The sequence below is a fragment of the Vipera berus genome (assembly GCF_964194415.1).
Source record: "Vipera berus genome assembly, chromosome: 3".
Taxonomy (NCBI): Eukaryota; Metazoa; Chordata; class Lepidosauria; order Squamata; family Viperidae; genus Vipera; species Vipera berus.
Window position 1 is genome coordinate 75508292 of NC_138204.1, and position 20686 is coordinate 75528977.

The window sequence follows — 20686 nt, forward strand, 5'->3', positions numbered from 1 at the left end:
CAAATTGGCAATAATTTGCCAGGCTTGATAGATTTCTGAGATACTGTGATGAAGAGATAGGTGAGGTGAATTAACCTTTCCTAATGACATTGGAAGCCCGTCACTTGGATTTAGTTGGTTCTTTTTTTACCAGGTATCCTGGGAGTATTTTCTCCCCAATTCTGGAGAATTTGAATACATATTTAGATATATATTTGGATGTATACTGAGACATTTATTTCTCTACAGCCTTTGAAAATGCATTGCAGAAGCTGTGCTCTAGTCACAAGCTCTGGACACCTTTTGCGAAGCCATCAAGGGAAGAAGATCGATCAGACAGAGTGTGTAATACGAATGAATGATGCACCTACTCGGGGATTTGGAAAAGATGTTGGAAACAAGACAACCTTGCGAGTTATAGCTCATTCCAGTATCCAGAGAATTTTGCGAAATCGCAATGAACTGTTAAATATGAGTCATGGGACAGTATTTATCTTCTGGGGTCCAAGTACATACATGAGAAGAGATGGAAAAGGATTAATTTATAATAATCTACAACTGATGAATCAAATACTACCTCAGTTAAAAGTATATATGATATCTCGACAGAAAATGCTTCATTTTGATGACCTCTTCAAACAGGAAACTGGGAAAGACAGGTATGAAAAACAATTGTACAAGAATAGATAATGAAAGTACTCCTGTAATTGGTAGAATAATTATTTGAACCATATCCTCTCAGTTTGAATCACTTTGCAGAGTGCAGGAGGAGAACCATGTTGGTCTATGGTGGCAAAAAAAAAGAGAGAGAGAGAGAAATCTGGTAGCACTTTTCCCAACTAACACATTATATTAAAGGCTGCTAAGTCTCCTTTTGTTGGTATTGATATGTAATTTGACTGGTTCCTTTTTAAAAATATAACTATTTTAATTAAAGACTTTCAATTAAAATAATAAAGTAATTAAACTAAAAGAAAGGTAAAAAGAAAGAGTAAAAGGTGCAAACAAAAAAGAAAATAGAAAGGTAAGAATATAGTAGTTAAAAAGCAAAAAATAGATTAAAAAAGTAACTTCCAACCTTCATCACAAGTCTAAATAATTTTTGTAACTGTTCACCCTCTCTTAGTTTACAAACAATGATCTTTCACCCCATATCCCATCTATTATCTATAGGCAAATCCATAAAGCATCATCACTTCAATTCTGGTGTCATCAGAAAGTCCAGTAACAATTATCAGAAATAACAACATACCTTATTTAAATCTTGATCAAATAAACCAACATTATATTACTTCCTTTTACTTCTAATAGTCTTAATCTTCCATCAACGAGTCAGTTTTTACACTAATTGTGTTAGCATGTCAGTCCTTTGACTAGCAAAAACTAGTAAACAACTCTCATACTTAATTCCTTCCTAATATTTCCAGCGTTGGCATTCCAGTCTCCAAACCACATCTTGTTCAAATTGAAGTTCATTATAAAACTTGTCAAACTTATCTTCTGCATGGGTGTTTGAGCAAAATTTGGATGGTTGTCATAATTATACATTGTCCACAATATCTAACAGATATCCCATCATTGATGCACTTAAGCAAATACTATTCTTGATATACCATTCCTAATTATGAAGGTAATGTTATTCCTTCTTTTTTTTCCTGTCTTGAATATGACTGTGATCTTTTCACCAAAAATGTCCAATTCCAGACCAATTCTAGTCCATCTTAATTCCCTGATGCCAAAGATGTCAACATGTAGACAATTCATCTTTCATTATGATGTGCGTTTCCATATTAGTGCTTCTTACATTTCATGTTCCTATCATAATTCTGTCTTTTGAGTTTTCCTTTCCTGTATGATGGCAGCAACTGGATATCCTAAAGGTTTTAATTTAGCCAAATCATATACACAATTACTATTCTGAAAGCTCCCTAGTTCATCTTCAGAAGCTTTTGACTGCCATCCAAACTGAGGGGGCCAATCATTTGTCATTTTATATTTTTCTATTTTTCTGACGTTCTTGGCAAAATGCTCAAGTGAGTATGAGATGATGTCTTTGGCATTATCATTACAGTGATCCTCTCCATCCAGTATTTTCCTGTGTTGCTGTTGCCCGGTGTGGATGCCTGCCTGCTTTAGCTGGGCAACTGGGATGACCTTCACATCTTTGGTGACCCTGCTGGGAATATACATTGTTGGCATACACTCTTGACACTCTTCACTCATCTTTCTCAGGACCAGCCCCATAACACTCTAAAACAGCACAGCAGAACTGGGGGGGTTGTAACTTATTAATAATGTGTATGATCTATGAGCTTAGGTGATACCTTGTAAAGTTAAGTTCTCTTTCTGTGATCTTTCTTAAAAACTAAAGACACTGGGCAGAAGGCCCACACTTGTATACAGATTGGACTTTATTTCCACCATTAAATGATAAGTTATCAACACACGTCAATATACGTCAAAAGGTTCCAGACAATCTTGGAAGGTCTCAATAAAACACATTACAGTTGATAATTGATCAAGTACTTGCCATCTGTCTCTCATGTAGCCTGCAGCAGCATAACCAAACTGTCTTCCTCACTTTCTCCCCGTTTTAAATCCTGCATCGCTCTAGTGACTCTATGCATCTGATGGAGTAAGCTGCAGATAGCCTTTTAATAAAATGCATTACAGGTAGTCCTCGACATACAACTACAGTATTTTTACGACCTTTCTTGCCACACTTGTTAAGCAAATCATTGCAGTTGATAAATTAGTAACAAGGTTTTTAAGTGAATTTGGCTTCCTCATTGATTTTGCTTATCAGAAGGTTGCGAAAGGTGATCACATGAACGGTCATAAATATGAATCAGTTGCCAAGCATCTGAATTTTGATCACATGATCATGGGGCTGCTACCAAAGTCGTAAGTGTGAAAAATGGTCATAAGTCACTTTTTTCGGTGCTGTTGTAACTTTGAATGGTCACTAAATGAACAGTTGTAAGTTGAGGACTAGCTATATTTGGAAAAGGTGCCAGAAGACACCTGATTTTATAGACTTTACAGTATTTTTTCCTACTTATTAACCTATAATATTTTTGTGTGTCAAATAATTATTTTTGCAATATAGACAATGATGCAGTCAAATAACATATTTCTGCCTTAGCTTTAAATACCTAAATAAATATGTAGTGAATTCAGTTGATAATTAGAATTCTAGAATAGCACAATGTGAAGGTAGATGGTGAATTTAAATCTTATTTTAGATAATATACCTCAATAAAATAATTCACTGTTTTTTAAAAAGTACAATTTGTAGGTTTTTCTTTATTGAGTCAATGCTGTCATTTGGTGAATTATAAAATCTGCTTATTGCATTCTTGGAACATTTTAGCAATAAAGCTTTCCTTTTCATATATTAGATACCTCTGAAGTACTCATCTTATACTTCCAACTGAAAAAAGGGAAGTTATGATGACACTTAACTCCCTTTACGAGCCCATTTATAGCTCACAAACAGATCTCTGGATCACTTTGTTTAATAAGTGGTCCTCTGTATGGCTGCAAACAACATTAGAAATGAATTTCTTCCCAACAACAAAGAATGGATTTATTTTTATTACTTATGTACTCATTAAATGTTTTTTTGCACAGTGAAAAGATGATGAGAGAATAAGTATCACACACATATTTATGTATACATTAAGAACTCAGAGAAGAATAAATTCAGTACAAATACTTTTTTTCATTTCAGTGTACTATTATCCTCACTAGAAGTATTTTGCATCATATCATGTTACATTCTTTGGAAAACTCTTTCATTTAAAGCCTTCTCACGTTTTTAAAATCCATAGATTTTTTTTAAAAAAATCCTCAAAGCCTCTCAGTGGCTAAAATCTTCAGTAAAGGTAAAGGTAAAGGTTCCCCCGCACATGCGTGCTAGTCATTTCCGACTCTAGGGGACGGTGCTCATCTCCGTTTCAAAGCCGAAGAGCCAGTGCTTGTCCGAGGACGTCTCCGTGGTCATGTGGCTAAAATCTTCATTAGCCAGTCCTCTTGATTATGCCATGTTTTATTAATCTTGGAAACAAATTGCTCAGTACCAAATGTCTTTCTGTCTCTTCTTCCTCCTTCCACTCAGATTTTGGTGCAAAGATCGTGGTTTGTATTAAACCAGACATTACCTCATTATAGAAAAGGAGGACAGTTCCTTAAGACCAGTTATTAACCAGGCTTATGGAATGATCGTCTCAAAGGGGCCATGAATCAAGGCTTTCAGAGCAAGAAGTGTGAACAAAATCTTTTTATACTCGATCTTCTAATTAGCAGATATAAAGCCATCAGTCCCCTTCCCAGTCTACCCTCCTTTATTAAAATAGATGCTTAATGATTGCTTTCTTCTGTCAGCTATCCACAGAATGTGTCATATTGACCAGCAAGCTGCCGAAGCTGTATGAAACCAGTAGTCCAGTTCTTACCAGTTTTGTCTTAGATGTTAGACAAACAGACAGGGCATTCCACGGCTATGTGTATTCTCTGTTTACCAAATATTTCTGACAGCCGCAGACATGCTAATGTCTGTGTAGAAACAATCTTATCCCAAATATATAAAAGGAGGATAACTAGGGGGATAACCCAGAGGTTAGGTTGAGATATTAAAATACAAAGTATATCACTCAGTAATAAGCTGAAATACAAAGTTCTGATTACTTAAGAGATCCAGGGAAGTACTTACATAATGTGAAAAACATAAGTACTTTATAAGCATTCTGTTTTCTGGGTAAGCCTTCGGGTGTATATTTAGGCGTTTTTAACTGTAATGTGTGATGACAGCACTGTTTTACTTGGCTTGTTTGCTTTAAAACTGATGCCTGGGGAATTCCATACCAGCTTCAGGAAAACAGGAGCTACAGAGGACTGGATTTCTGCTACGAAAAAATTATCTGCAAAGAACAACAACCACAAAAACAGAATTAATTATCAGTGGATCCTGGACACTCAATCATATATGAGATGACATATTATTATTCATTTATTAAAACAAGTATAATTCATTTGTCAAAAAGAACTCTGGGTGGTAAACAGAATAAAAATACAGTATAGTAAAATAAAGAATATTTAAAACAATAGATAATGCCTCAATGAAAGTCACATTTATCCACCAACCACCCCATACAAGCTCCATCAATATTCTGGCCCCAGAGCCTGTGGGAAAAGCTATCTGAAAGGCAGCACTTGTGCCAAATAAACTGCCTGGATGTTTACATTGTATGCAGTGGCGTAGCGTGGGTTGTCAGCACCCGGGGCAAGGCAAGTAATTTGCACACACACCCCCTCCACAGTGGGCGGCGACCCGGCGGCTCGGATCGGAGCACGCCCCCCCCAGATGTTGCGCCCGGTGCGGCCAGCCCCCCCTGCACCGCCCATGCTACGCCACTGATTGTATGTAAACCACCAGGAGCCAAGTTGAAATGAAAAACAACCATTTAAAAAATTCTGAAGGTTTCCCGACATGACAATTCAAAAATACAGACTTATTTTGCGGTGACATAAAATGTGTATTCGCCTGCTAATTCTTAAGTTAACCAGATAGAGTTTTCTTTCTTCCCCATTTAATTAGTAGGACTAATGCAAACCCACAGTTTACACTCAAATCTTACTCAGGTAACTCCCCAGCTACATAATACCACTAATATCTGCAATGTTAGAATGAGAAATGCAATTACTAAATACATTTGTTCACAACCAGATGGATATAGTTAAACCTATTACATGGTATAGGAGTACTTTGAATGTTGACTGCCCATGTGTACAACTTTTCTATGAATTTTAATAGGTAATTTTTAAAAAAAATCCTAACTTGAAGTTATCTCAAGTGTTATTTGTCACCTAGGGAACTTAATTGTTTCTGTTTTCAGGAAGATATCCAACACTTGGTTAAGCACTGGATGGTTTACAATGAGTATTGCATTAGAGCTGTGTGACAAAATAGACGTCTATGGAATGGTGCCACCAGATTTCTGCAGGTAACTGATTCATCTGCATTTTTTATTAGGTTGCAAAATTCAGTCTTATGGATTATCTATTTACACATAAATGTCTTTATACTACACAAAACACAGATGTAGGATGTTCCTGGAACTCCTAATTAGCATGTGCTGTGATTGAGTTTTAAAAACAACAAACAGCATTTAATTATATTTAATATATTTGTACTGTGAGGAGTTACTCATCTTGTTAGTTTCCCTTAGTCTTTTCAATATTTATTAGATAAACATAATGCTATAGAATACATGAAATTAATTTCTGGAGAAAAACCATTTGAAAAACTTGAAAATCAATATTGTATGACCATACGTACAAACACATGCCATTAATGGCTTGTTGCATTTATTATCTATGATCTGTGTATATGTGGGTATGGCTTAAGGCCACATCACTTAGCTATGGAAATTCTAGCCCCGTTTGCCATCATAATTTAATGTGCATCCTTCATGATAAATAACAGCTCACAACCTTTCTTAAGAATCTGTCTATTCTTGCTTTCCCCCCCCCAGTTCTTTTGGCACAGAAATATTATTGGGTCTTCTTGTTTGCACTGCATGTTTGAGATCTCTTCACATTTATTCAATCCGTTTGAAAAACCTTCATCTTTCTTTTTCAAGGTTCATGGTTGATTTGGAGGTGTGCTTCAGATGGTTGTCTGAAAAATTTTCAGCTCCTAGGGACAAGCATGACAACTGCTTTGGTCATTTCTTCTTTCCACAGATCAACCATGTCTTTGAAAGATTACCAATTTTTAATAGATGAAGTCCATACATCAGGAATCTTGCAGTGTTATCTGGTTTTTGAAAGTAGAACATTTTAAGAGGAACCATGACTTGGAGAGAATCCAGTCTGTGTATTTTAACACACATTAGTGGAACAATAGAGCTGTTTTGGATTCCTCTTCCCAGAGATTAATTTCTATTCTGACTAGCAAAACCTGCAGTAGCTATTATACTATGAGATTCTTTTTAAATGAATTTGACACAAAAGTTAAAATTAATGCCATTTCTGACAGCTCAGACAAGAAAACAGTTGGGCTGCACTGCAGTGTAGCAGTATGTAGTAATATCCAAATCCTATCCTAATGTCCCCTGATTGTCAAGATATAATATGAGAGGAATGGATTTATGTTATCATTCCATCTCTTTGCCTGCTTCTTTGTTGAAAATGCCTATAGACTGTTTATGCTTATACTAACAGCATTAAACGTTGAGCTTAAAGTTCTTCTCAGTGGGCTGATTTGCCATTAAGTAGAAGCATGATAGAGCATTTGAATAACTTTTCATTTTACCCAAAACAAATATTGTAGTATATATGGAATACAGACGATTGCACAGTGCCATTTCAGAAAACTAATGTTTTTACGTACAGTAGTTACATCTGTAAATGCATTCCTACTATTATATTGAGAAGCATGTTAATTCTGACAAAAGTACTAATTAATGTCTATGATATTTCATAAAGTAATAAAATAAACGCCTTTATAGACTAGCAGTAGCTTTAGTATTAATAATAAACAAGGATGATGAAACCTTTCAGCATTCTCAAAAAGTTCATTCTGCTAGCATAAAAATATAATGGCTGAGTGGGGATTTAAGCATACAATTTTAGTCTGGGTTATTCAAACCAGAGGGCAGCATGGTGGTTCAGTGGTTAAGATGCTGGGCTTGTTGACTGGAAAGCTGGCAGCCCAGGTTTGAGACCCGAGCGCCACATGACGGGGTGCATTCCTGCCTCAACTCTTGCCAACCTAGCAGTTTGAAAGCATGCAAATGCAAGTAGATAAATAGGTACCACTTCGGTGGGAAGGCAACTGTGCTCCATGACATCATGCTGGCCACATGACCATGGGAATGTGTTCGGACAGAACTTGGCTCATTGGCCTTGAAACAAAGATGAGCACTGCCATCTACAATCAGCAACAATGAGCAGAGTCAAATCCCACAGGGACTCTTTTACCTATTCTAACCAGAAGGATAAAACTTATAAACGTATCCCAATTCTCTTTGATGATGCTTAGGATTGGAATTAACATCTGGCCCCAAAGACACAAGATACCAGTGTAGATGTTCTCATCCTCTTGAACTTGAACAAGGGTGGGTTGCTTTGGGTTAATAAGAGCTGTATTGATTACAGCATTTTCCTAGCTGAATATTGTTTCTGTTTAGCATTTGGGTACCTTGAAGGGGAATAGCTGTACATTTTTTTACTCAAAGAATGGATAATCTAGGTATGAAGGAGAAATGTCTGTTTCTTTCTACCAGTCACCACACTCAGACATTACAAGGCTTATCGGTTCACACAGTACTATCTTTTCTTCCTTTGCATGTCTACTTCAGTGGAAAATTCATAATGTGATCTTGATGCCACTTGCATTGTTTTCCACCATGGAAAAACTGTTATTAATGGGGAAAGGGAAACCATGATGAATTATCACATTGTGCTTTATAACAGATATTATCAGCATTAATGTGTGAGCAAAAAAAGCATGTAGCTGTGACATTTCTTCTTGTAATATTTAGAAGATGTCACGGCATGTAGGTTTGGTTTGTTAATTATGCCAGAAGCCACTACCACTGTAAGTCATCCATCTAAGGCAGGGGTATCCAACCTTGGCAACTTTAAGACCTGTGGACTTCAATTCCCCAGTTGGGGGATTGAAGTCCACAGGTCTTAAAGTTGCCAAGGTTGGATACCCCTTATCTAAAAATTGAGAACGTCTCCTTCATATTTATAGGTATGTGATAGCATTACAACTAGTTATATGAAGCTTATAACATTAAGGTGTTTCTCAGACATTATAAAATCTAGAGGAAGTGCTCCAGGGAAACTGCATCCCTTCCTGTCAGAGATGCTTAAATGATATCTGCAGAATTAAAAGGATTGTGCATTTAAGTTTGTATGCTTTAGTTTCTGTGTGACTGCCGTATGCTATGAGATACAGGCACAATTACTCTTAAACTAAGATCCTTCATCAGCTTTTTATAACTGCCAGATTGATTTTTGCTTTGCCTTTTATTAAATTGGACTCATTTTAGTAAAAGGGACCACTGTATCAAAGGTGCAGATTTAGAGAGAAGAAATAAGAATAGTGATCATGGAGGGCACTAAGGATTTTCAGTTTGGGGGAATTTACATGTAGATCCCATCTGAGATGTTACAATTAATTAAAAAAAATTCCTTACTAAAAATAGTGTTGAGGATGAAGTTTCTATATACAGTATATAATTCATATCCTGGAGAATAATCTATGTGGCCGGGGTTATAAGTTTACCAACCTTGCAATCTCTTGTGGTTGTTAAATAAAATTATTGTCCTTGCAAATCACCTAGGATCCTAGCAGCAGTTTAAAACAAAACCACACAACATTAGAACCACATTGATGGTTCTAAACATGCTTCTGTCCTGGTTGTTGTGTCGGCTGGATCGCCACCTCCCACACTGCTCATCTCCCTGAATGTAGCTCAAGTTTTCCCTCCTCGTATATATGCAGTTTATATACATAGCACACTTCAGTGTAGTCAGCCATTTGGTTCTGGAGTGGTTATAGTTTAATTAGTTCAGATAAAATATTTAAATGTTTACAGTATTGGCCTTGTGGGTGATGAGGTGGATGGGGAAAAGGGACTTTTTGAATGACTTATTATTTGACTTATTGAAGACAGTCTTATTTTTCAGTCATATCCAACTATTTGCTCTTTTTTTCTACAGGGATTCTAATCATCCTTCAGTACCTTATCATTATTATGAACCAATGGGACCCGATGAATGTACAATGTACATTTCACATGAGCGGGGAAGGAAGGGAAGTCATCATCGCTTTATCACAGAGAAACGAGTCTTTGAGAATTGGGCCCGGACTTTCAATATTCACTTTTTTCAGCCAGACTGGAAACCAGAAGCACTCCCCGTCAATCATGCAAAGATTAAACTAGTATTCTGAGGAATGAATGCACAAGGCTGCAATCATAATCACTGACTGTATCAGGTTTCTGAGGATTGAACATCATATTGCAGCAAGCCAAGCTGAAAGAAGAAAGGTTAACAGGTTTTGTGGATTTTTAAAAAAGAAACCCTGCTACAATATTCAGGAAGTGGTTATGAAAGAATACCACCCGCCCCCCAAAAAGGTGCTTGGTATTCAGTATTTGATTAAGCAGATATTTTCACTTCTATCTATTGCATACGTAAATGTGATTTGTTAAAAAGGAAAGAAGACAACACCTTTGATATTAATGAGCATAAATCAGGAGATGTGTGATTCATTATGTTTTTAAGGCACATTGCCACCGGGTTTTCATAGTGACATTTAACAGTTAGTGGAAGTTTTTAACGCAATCCAGTATTTTTCTATTTCACAATGATACGGTTATTTATCTTTCATAATCGCTCAAAAACTGAGGATTTATATTGCTGCTGGTTTAATGCCCAGCTTCTTGTTTATATATTTTTTCTTTGAACTATAGGAGAATTCTATTTGGCATGTAATTAACATTTGATCTGGACGTTCTGTGGGTTTTTTTTTTAATTTTGTATTCCTAGGCAGTGTTCCAGCATCAACCCATTTTGAGAGCAAGCACATCTTGATGGGGAGCTCCAGCTGAGAGTAACGGTTACAGCTATAGTATGTGACATTAGGTGTACAATTAAGAGTCAGTTATAAGGAGACTTTCCTTAGCTGACTATTTTTTGTCTTTTGGTATGGCTAAAAAAATAACCCGGCAGCCCTAATTCCATTTGATCCAAAAATAATTTGAGCAAATCTTAATCTCACAGGCATTTTACAATGTGGTCTCCCATACACCTTCCGAGCTACTTAAATCCTTCCTAACTATATTAAGAAATCTTTGGATTAGATGGATGAAGAGTATTTACATAGAAATCTATTCATTTCACTGGACGTTATCTCCAAGTAGATGTAGATAAAGAGGCATGATTAAATGCAATTATTTGAGGCTGACATAGAATGCGAGGATTGGATTGCAGTGGAGCCAGCCAAGGCTGACAGATGAAAATGGCAAAACCCGGTCATTTGTATATATTGGTTTAGGGATGTGGAGCGAGCGCAGGCCAATTGGAAAGAAGGTTGTGACCATATATGAACATCCTGTTACGTTTTATGGAGTAGGAAACGGACCTTCTGTTCTGAAGTGCAATGAGTCCTGACAATGTTAAAATATGCTGGTTTCTTTAAGATGCTAGATACAGATCTAGCAAATGATTTTGGATAGCCCTAAATGGTTCCGTAAATGGATCCTTACTCGTTATGTTCCTTCATTTGTTTCCTAGCTTGTGAATAAAATGCATTTCACTCAGTGTTATTTGACCTTGCACATGACAGATCATTGAAGTCAAGTAACTTCTTCAAGCTGTCAACAATTAATTGGCCACTTGCACACTTCCGTACACTATTACTTCACATAGTAAAATTATTCCATGTTTTGATAAGAGTTGTCATCAAACGCTGGATTCATTTTAAGGTGTTATGCATGGGGGGCAAATATACAGGAAGAGGGATTTGGAGGGGTGTGAGTTTTATCAGTTTGAGAATTTATATAAAAAATGTGTTGTGGTGCTTGTGTTTTCAAGCTATAGAAAAAACAATAAATTCCCAAGCGAAACATTATTGAGTTGTGAGGAAAAACAACTCAGTCATTTCCTTCTTTTTATTATGGTGGAAGTATTTCTCACGAGTACATCTGTTCTTTACTATTGAATAAAATATTATGAATTGATTAAGAAACTGCACAATTTTACTCACAACCTCATGTTCTTTCCAAGCACCAATAGCATATCTCAAAGAATAGGTAACACCAGATTGTCATACATTAAAGGGAAAATAGGTTGCACATTGAAAGGGTTTCTTGCACCCTTTAATTTACACATTTCATGAAATCTGATGTACAATTAATTAAATCCAGACTGCAGTGATACAAAGTATTGTATTGTTGAAAGTTTAAAAGGCCTGGCGTATGACCTACAGCAAAGCAAGATAGTTTAAGCCGTGATTTGTCATAATTGTGATGATTATGGCGTACAGCTCATGAAAACCCCAAATCCACAATCTCAGAAAATTAGAATATTACATGCAATCAGTAAAACAAGGAGTGTACATAGAACAATATCAGACCTCTGAAAAGTATAAGCATGCATATGTACTCAGTACTTGGTTTGGGCCCCTTTTGCAGCAATTACTGCCTCAATGCAGCGTGGCATGGAAGCTATCAGCCTGTGGCACTGCTGAGGTGTTATGGAAGACCAGGATACTTCAATACAGCTCTTCTGCATTGTTCGGTCTCATGTCTCTCATCTTTCTCTTGGCAATGCCCCATAGATTCTCTATGGAGTTCAGGTCAGGCGAGTTTGCTGGCCAATCAAGCACAGTAATCCCACAGTCATTGAACCAGGTTTTGGTGCTTTTGGCAGTGTGGGCAGGTGCCAAGTCCTGCTGGAAAATGAAGTCAGCATCCCCATAAAGCTCATCTGTGGAAGGAAGCATGAAGTGCTCCAAAATCTCCTGGTAGACAGCTGCGTTAACCCTGGACTTAATGAAGCACAGTGGACCAACACCAGCAGATGACATGGCTCCCCAAATCAACACAGACTGTGGAAACTTCACACTGGACTTCAAGCATCTTGCAGTGTGTGCCTCTCCATTCTTCCTCCAGACTTTGGGTTCTTGGTTTCCAAATGAGATGCAAAAGTTGCTCTCATCAAAAAAGACGACTTTGGACCACTGAGCAAAAGACCAGGTCTGTTTTTCTTTAGCCCAGGTAAGACGCTTCTGACATTGTTTGTTGTTCAGGAGCGGCTTGACAAGAGAAATACGACATTTGAAGCCCATGTCCAGGATCCGTCTGTGTGTGGTGGCTCTTGATGCACTGACTCCAGCCTCAGTCCACTCCTTGTGAAAGTCCCCAACACTTTTGAATGGCCTTTTCCTGACAATCCTCTCCAGGCTGCGGTCATCCCTGCTGCTTGTGCACCTTTTTCTTCCACACTTTTCCCTTCCACATAACTTTCTATTAATGTGCTTTGATACAGCACTTTGGGAACATCCAACCTCTTTTGCAATTACCTTTTGAGGCTTTCCCTCCTTATGGAGGGTGTCAATGATGGTTTTCTGCACAACTGTCAGGTCAGCAGTCTTCCCCATGATTGTGATTCCTACTGAACCAGACTGAGACCATTTAAAGGCTCAGGAACCCTTTGCAGGTGTTATGGCTTAATTAGCTGATTAGACTGGGACACTTTGAGCCTAGAATATTGCACCTTTTCACAATATTCTAATTTACTGAGATTGTGGATTTGGGGTTTTCATGAGCTGTACGCCATAATCATCACAATTATGACAAATCACGGCTTGAACTATCTTGCTTTGCATGCAATGAGTCTATCTCATATATTAGTTTCCCCTTCTAAGTTGCATTACTGAAATAAATGAACTTTTGCACGATATTCTAATTTTTCGAGTTTCACCTGTATCTAGAAAACATGACTGTTACATGGTCCCTGATAATTTCCAATTGTTATTCACTGTTCTGTTCAATTTTTCAGCAATATTAAAATAATGGCTGTTGTCTGTGACTGCACCAGAAAGCTCCTCTTTGAAAAGTAATAACCACACTGAGCCGCGGAGTTGTGGAGAGTTGCAAATGGGAGAATATCTCATATTCAGCCTTCAGATCAAAAGGATCGGAAGAATTAGACTCTTGAAAGGGAAATTCTTGTATGCAATCCTGCTGCAAAAATAGGGAGATGAATCATACTTCTTCTATTTATTTGCATCTCTTTGGAGTCTCTTTTAGTCTTATATGATCCCTTTCTGAGTCAGGGCATATTTATTTTTTTGTATAAGGCCCAAATACTAATGTGGGAATCCTGTGATAAGGATTTTCAGTACAGCTTGCTTTATCAGGCAACAGACTTAACGCAATTGAAAAATGGCATGTTAGGACAGCATATATTGATGGCTCAAAGGGAAAAAAGGCAACTTACATTGGAAGCAGGATTATTATGTTTTTTATCCTTGCAAGAAAAATAAGAGATTTGTATTGGGAGGATAGGAGGCACCAGTGGTGCTAAGCATGCATTCCTACAATGCCAATTCTTTTTATTCAGAGTAAAGCAAAACAAGTAGAAAGAACAGATTGGAATATGGAGAATAGAATGGAATGAAATAGGAATGGAATGGAATAGAAATAAGAAGAGAAGAGAAGAGAATACTTTTTTGGCCAATAAAGTATGCCATGATTAGACACACAAGGAATTTGTCTCCGGTGCAGAAGCTCTCAGTGTACATGCAAAACAACAGAATAATGATAAACATAATAAGTGTTTGGGCTTGTACAAAAATAAATAATAAAAATGCTGATCATTGGCTCTCTGAAATCATGTGTTCAGTTTTGCTTAAGAGCTTTAAGCAAAACTAGGAAAATTATGATCTGAACAATAATGCAATACACACAACATAGATAAAATTGAATCCTAGTATTTAAAAGCACTTACCTTTGCATCTCTTCCATGTGAATTAAATTAAGAGGATAGTAAATATGCCTAAAACTGCTGCCCAGATTATATGGATAACCCTTCAGGGGTATATGGCACAATGAAATAGTTATAATTTAGAAATGGAATAGGACAAAAGCTGTATACTGTCATCTTATTTATTTAAGTTTTATGTAAACCATACAGTCAGATATGCTGGTGATAATGCTAGACGTAATACAAACTTGTTGCAAGTGAAAAAAAAATGCTTCTGTTGTTCATTTGAAAACAACAAAATACATTATGTCAAGAGGCAATGACAGCCCAATGCAAGTGGGTGAAGCTAAAGTAGTAACAGTTTTTATTTTTCAAAATTCAGAATTCACTCTAGTCATGAAACAAAGAGATGTCTGCTGCTTGGAAAAGGACCGTGGTAAATTTGGACAAAATGCCAAAGAGTAGGCAAATAATACAGAAAACAAAGATATGCATCATCAAATCTCTGGTTTTCCTCAGTTAAAAATATGCCACAGAGAAAGCTGGACCATCAGAAAGGCTGAACAAAGAAAAATGGGTGCTTTAGAATTCTGCTGGAGAAATTTGTTGATAGTATCTTGGAGTGCAGGAACAACAAATCACTCAGTGAAGTAAAGCTAGAAGTAAAGCAAAACTTGCTGGAACTGCTAATAATGAAGCTTAAATGCACCCAACTGGAGACAAAAATTGGAAGCAATTGGAAAGAGGCTGACAAAAGACATGGTGATTAGATACTACCACTGATGGCGCAAGTGTAATCTTAAAAAAAACACTAAGATAATCCCGCTGAAATTATCATGGAAAATGAGAAGTAACTGCACACCAAATTTCAGATTAAACAACTGCTGCAATTTTAATTCATTTCTGCATAAATGAATGTTCTTCGGGTATACATCTTCACCTTTCATGATATATTGGGGGGGGGGGAGAAAGGAAGTTAGAAGCTGTGTTTTAGAAAAATTATCAGATATGACAAGGGTTATGTTGGAATGGAGGGGAATCTAGATTCCAAGGTTTATAAACAGCTTGCAAACTTAAAAACTCCTGTTACAATCGTGAAGGAATTATGAGAGCAACTCTTAATGCTACAAGTAAAAAAAGATGGCGATAATATTTAAACTTGCTGAGTTACATTTGTCTTATGTTTTTATTTGAACCCAGTTAACAATCAGATAGGAAACGATATCCTTTCCAGAAACTCAACTAAGACTATGTGAAATTAGTTACAAAGAACTAACCTTCTCATAAATGAGATTGGAAAAAAGGAGTTTCTAGAATATGCTTCCTTTTTAGTTTTGTTCAACATAGCATGATTAATACAGTCAATATACATTTCCTAAGAATAAACAACAGGATTCTGTTAATGTAGTCCATGATATTCTGCCTTGCAACGGTATTGCATTGTGTCTCTAAAGTGTTCCAAAGATTTCTCCTGGAAGCATCAGCAAATGCAGGGACTGTTACAGTCCAATTGCCTTCCATTCTTTGTGCAGAAAGAATTTTACTTTCAAAGTTACAGAATGTGAATTGCAGGATTTCAGTCTAATTGTTTTCCTCACCCCTGTTAATCAGCTTTGCAGCTTTCCCCGTTTCATAAATTGCCTTTATCTAACAGTCTTCTTTCTCTAAGCCAGGGGTCGGCAACCTGAAAAAGGAAAAGAGCCACTGGGAACCGGTTCCATCACACATAAAAAAAAGTGGGAGCCGCGTGCGTGCGTCCATGCACACGCATGCGCAAAAAACATTTTGCGCATGCGCAAAACATTTTTTCTTGCGCATGCGCGGATGCGCGTGGTTGCCATTTTTTTTAATGTGTGATGGAACTGGTTCCCGGTTGCGTGACAGCGATGGGCCGTTTGCAGAGCTACAAGGTTTGGGGAGGTGCGCGCGCACCTCTCGGAATGGGTAGCGGCGCCACTTGTTGGGAAAGCTGCCGCAGCCCATTTGCAGAGCTGCCGCTTTCGGCAGCCTGTAAACGTGCCGCGGCAGCTTTCCCAAAGAGCGGCGCCGCTGCCCGTTCGCGCGGAGGTGCGCGCGCACCTCTCCAAAGGGCGGTGCCACTCTCCATTTGGAGAGGTGCGCGCGCACCACTGCCCGTTCGAAGAGGTGCGCGCGCACCGGGCGGCTGGGAGCCACAGGAGACAGCTCAAAGTGCCGCATGCGGCTCCGGAGCCGCGGGTTGCCGACCCGTGCTCTAAGCTAATTCTCTAGCCTGTAACTCATGCTCCTGTGTTCCCACAGACTTGCCCCCCCCCCAAAAAAAATACTACTGGCTTTACTGAGCTGGATAGATGTTAGGTTGAACAAGAAGCCTACGAAGTAGGGACCCCACTGCTTAATTCCAGCAGCATTCTATTGAATTTACCATTTTCACAATGTCCATCCATTAAAGCTATTATTAGATTTTTAAATACCAAAATTTGGGGAATAAAATTTAGAAAATAAGGTAGGCATCTGTCATGCATCTGGTTGAAGAATGTTATATTCAAGAGTTTACAAATTCCATATATAGATACAAATAGGGGTTTTTTTAATATTTACATTCACATACACATTTTTGGAAAGAGATTATTCTTAATGATCTTCCTGGAGGGAAAAATGGGATTATCATATAAACTATAAATTTTAAGGTTGTATTGTTCTGAAGTACTGAAAGTCAACAATCAATAAACAAAATTTCAACAGATTAATCTTTGCTGTTTTGCTAGATAGGTATTCTTATAAAAAGTGGTCTCTTGTGACAAGAGTAATATCTTTCAATCAAATTCAAATATAGCAATATTGGCCTTACTTCTATATAAATAATCCACAGCTTCTCTTTGCCTCTAATTCATTCAACAATATTATATAAACCCAACTAATTACGTATGAAGTGAACTCTGAAACGCACAAAAAGATTTCATTCCTCATACTGGTCAATGTTTTGTGTTTATGAAACAGAATACCCTCAATGGAGAATTATACTCGCCATAATGCAGAACTTGTAGCAATGCATCTTACTTCTATGGCAATGTTTTTCAACCTTGGCTGTTTGAAGACGTGTGGACTTCAACTCCCAGCATTCCCCTTGCTAGTGGGGGATTTCTAGAAGTCCACATATCTTAAAGCTGCCAAGGTTGAAAAATGATGTTTTCTGGTATGTGTTACCCAGCTTTTGTATATCCCAGGTGTAGGCAACCTCGGCTCTTTTATGACTCATGGACTTCAACTCCCAGGATTCCTGAGTCAGCTGACTCAGGAATTCTGGGAGTTGGAAGTCCATGAGTCATAAAAGAGCCGAGGTTGCCTACCCCTGGGATATACTAAGTGAAAAAGTACACATATGTGCAGGTTTGATTTAATTGATTTAGTATAATTCACTCAAAAATATTTACCTATACCTTTCCATGAACATATTACCTCAAGAATTGTATGTACACAAATATATAGCTCTATCTAAAGCTATTTTAAACATGTTTTATGCTCATGGCTTTTGAATGTAATCTGGATTCACCAGGCTGGGGGACTGTGGATGTGGAAAATCTAAGTGCACATTTGCTGGAGAACTGATGAATTTGCTATTGGTTGTAAATTTGAAAGAGTCACACAATCCAAGAAGTATAATAGCTGTAGGCAAAGGTTTGATCTAAGAGGCTGAATTTAAACATTGCTAATCAATATTCCCTTAGGAGTATTTTTGTTTCTGTTGAACAGATATTCAATACATAGAGCAAAAATCTGCAAAGAGACTTAAGTATATATCAATACGAAGACGTCTTAAATAAGGTTCTGCATATTGTCTAAACCTTTGTTTCAATGACACAGGAATTACTTTTTATAAATAATAATAGACACAACTATTTTTCAGTACAGCTCAGAAGATGTTCACTGATTTTAAAATATAGTTTCCTCTGCATTCATCTAATCCCCTCCACTGTTTGATCCAACCATTCTTTTCTGTAACGAGATTCTTGTCTGTCTATTATGGAATAAAGGCTACTCATTAGCTGCTCTACATAATGAAAATGATAAGCTGTCATTTCAGATATGACAGAAGGAAGGACAAGAAACAAGTTTTCTAAGATAGTAGCACTGCCACTTACAATAATATACTTAAGAGTCTGCTTTCACGTAGAACCTGCCTTCATGGTAGAATACAAGTTGCTTCCTTGTATTGTACAGTTGCAGTGATCTTGAAGGAAACGTGCTTCTTAAGTGAAACCATGCTTGTATTCTTTCAGAGTAGCCTTGTTGGTACACAGTACAGATCTGTTTTTCCACCAGTGGATCCTTGCAGGTAGAAAATTCCAAGTAGAATAACTTCAGACCTTTTATGAAATTATGTTGTTTTAAAGATGAAAAATTAAGGTTTTTTTTCAATTAAAGTTCATTTTAAGAGATGGAGCAAAACATGACAAAATATTTCAAGCAGACAAGTTCATGTTATTATCCATTCAAATATTTTCTGGTATGCAAACATTCACAGTTCAAACTTGGTTAATTGAAGTTCTAAAAGATGTGCTTCATGTGCTTGATTCCATAGCTTTTAAAGAAGACCATGATAATCAGAGCCCAAAGTCCCAAAATGAAGCCTCCAGGAGGATGCCAGTCCTTTTGTTTTGGTTTCTGTAAAGAGGAAATAAATATTTCAAAAAATGGTTGCCAAATACAAAACATATAAACAAAAGTTTACAATTAAATCCCCCCTTACTTTTTTGAGGTCAGAATATTGCAAAGTCATCACGTTTCATGTGTTCGGAATTTTAAAGGCAAGTAGGCTAAACTATAGTCCTTTTGAGTTGTTTCAAGTAACTACCAAACTCTGTATTTAACTAAAAAGTTAACTGGGATTTCTCCCCACCCTCCCAACCCACAAATAATTGATCCTTAAAATAGAAGGGCTTAGGGAACTGAATTTGTCTCATCTTCCTGGGGATGAAAGTCATCTTAAATTCAGTGCCGCCTTCCTTCTGGGTCAACACAGCTGTGTTGATGGATTGCTTGCATTTTCCATGCTTCCAATTGTCAGTCACACAGCAGACAGGCTCAAGACAATCCACTTCATGCTGAAGGGGAGGTCCTTTGACATGAAATAGTCAGTTTTCCCTTCCTCTTTTAGGGGAAAAAACTCTTCTTTTTGCAGCTGTGAGAACTTGGGCAGAAACAGGGCAGAAAGTGGGAAGAAGAGAGGAAGCAGAGGAGCTTTCTAGTTACCCCCCCCCCCGCCCCCGAAGTCTCTGATTAAAGTAGTATTTATAAGAAGGAAAAGAAACAAAGGAACTATCCTGTTTCCAGGATTATCTCCTCTCTACAGGAATAAGGGAATAGGTTTTAGTTAAGAACTGTTCTACAATTCCTTCCCTGTGTAGATCTAAATACATTATTATTTTTATTATTTGGTATCAGCTTTCATCTGTGCATGAAGCTTCCTATGGGAAAAATTACTGGAGTTGCTGTATTAATTTGGAATCCTCCAACATATCTTCTGATGGAAGACTTGCAGTAGATCAGTGGCATCTTGTGGTCTACTTGGAGCACTACATTATCTGTGGCATTTTCTTTTAATCACGGTGCTGTTTTCCCTCACAATCTAAACAATCTGTAATTGCTTCCCTTCATTATTATGAAGTCTTCTCAATTTGGGCAGGGAAAGTTGCAAAGAGCGTTTTAAATAGTATATCTTTTTTCTAAATACACTTTGATTTTGATGAGTTCTGGCAAGTTTGATTTACCCATGAGTGAAGAAAAGACGAAAGGCTGAAGCCTCTAGTCAAATGTCTCTAAAGCAGGGGTCCCCAACCCCCAGTCCATGGATCGGTACCGGGCCGTGGCATGCCAGCAACCGGTCCACACAAACAAGCAAAGCCCATCTGTAGGTTGCAGGCACCACACAAAACCATGCATCCTCCGGTCCGCAGAAAAACCTCTCTCTACAGAAACGGTCCCTGGTGCCCAAAAGGTTGGGGACCTCTGCTCTACAGTATATGGCTAGGACAGGGGTAGGCAACCTCGGCTCTTTTATGACTCATGGACTTCAACTCCCAGAATTCCTGAGTCAGCACAGCATAGCTGACTCAGGAATTCTGGGAGTTGATGTCCATGAGTCATAAAAGAGCCGAGGTTGCCTACCCCTGGGCTAGGAGGTTGTATAAAAAAATTTTTTTCTCACATTCCAACA

The 20686-nt window shown here is 37.6% G+C and overlaps 2 protein-coding genes across 3 annotated transcripts in view; one reads left to right on the forward strand and one right to left on the reverse strand.

Moving 5' to 3' along the window:
* The window catches only part of ST6GALNAC5 (ST6 N-acetylgalactosaminide alpha-2,6-sialyltransferase 5), a gene marked incomplete at its 5' end in the record, with an annotated part of 94272 nt that extends 84217 nt beyond the window's left edge, over nt 1-10055 (forward strand). Inside the window, 3 exons of the mRNA XM_081325495.1 lie at nt 229-638; nt 5877-5984; nt 9718-10055. Coding sequence (XP_081181621.1) covers nt 229-638; nt 5877-5984; nt 9718-9949 — 750 coding nt within the window. The 3' untranslated portion in view covers nt 9950-10055. The remainder of the gene's footprint in view (nt 1-228; nt 639-5876; nt 5985-9717) is intronic.
* Nucleotides 10056-16593: 6538 nt separating this feature from the next.
* PIGK (phosphatidylinositol glycan anchor biosynthesis class K) overlaps nt 16594-20686 on the reverse strand; it is a 111368-nt gene continuing 107275 nt past the window's right edge. Inside the window, exon 11 of one of the 2 annotated variants that reach the window (XM_081325758.1) lies at nt 16594-19134. In XM_081325758.1, the coding sequence (XP_081181884.1) occupies nt 19018-19134 (117 nt within the window). In that variant the 3' untranslated portion in view covers nt 16594-19017. The remainder of the gene's footprint in view (nt 19135-20686) is intronic. The other variant, XR_014026165.1, reaches the window with a different exon arrangement.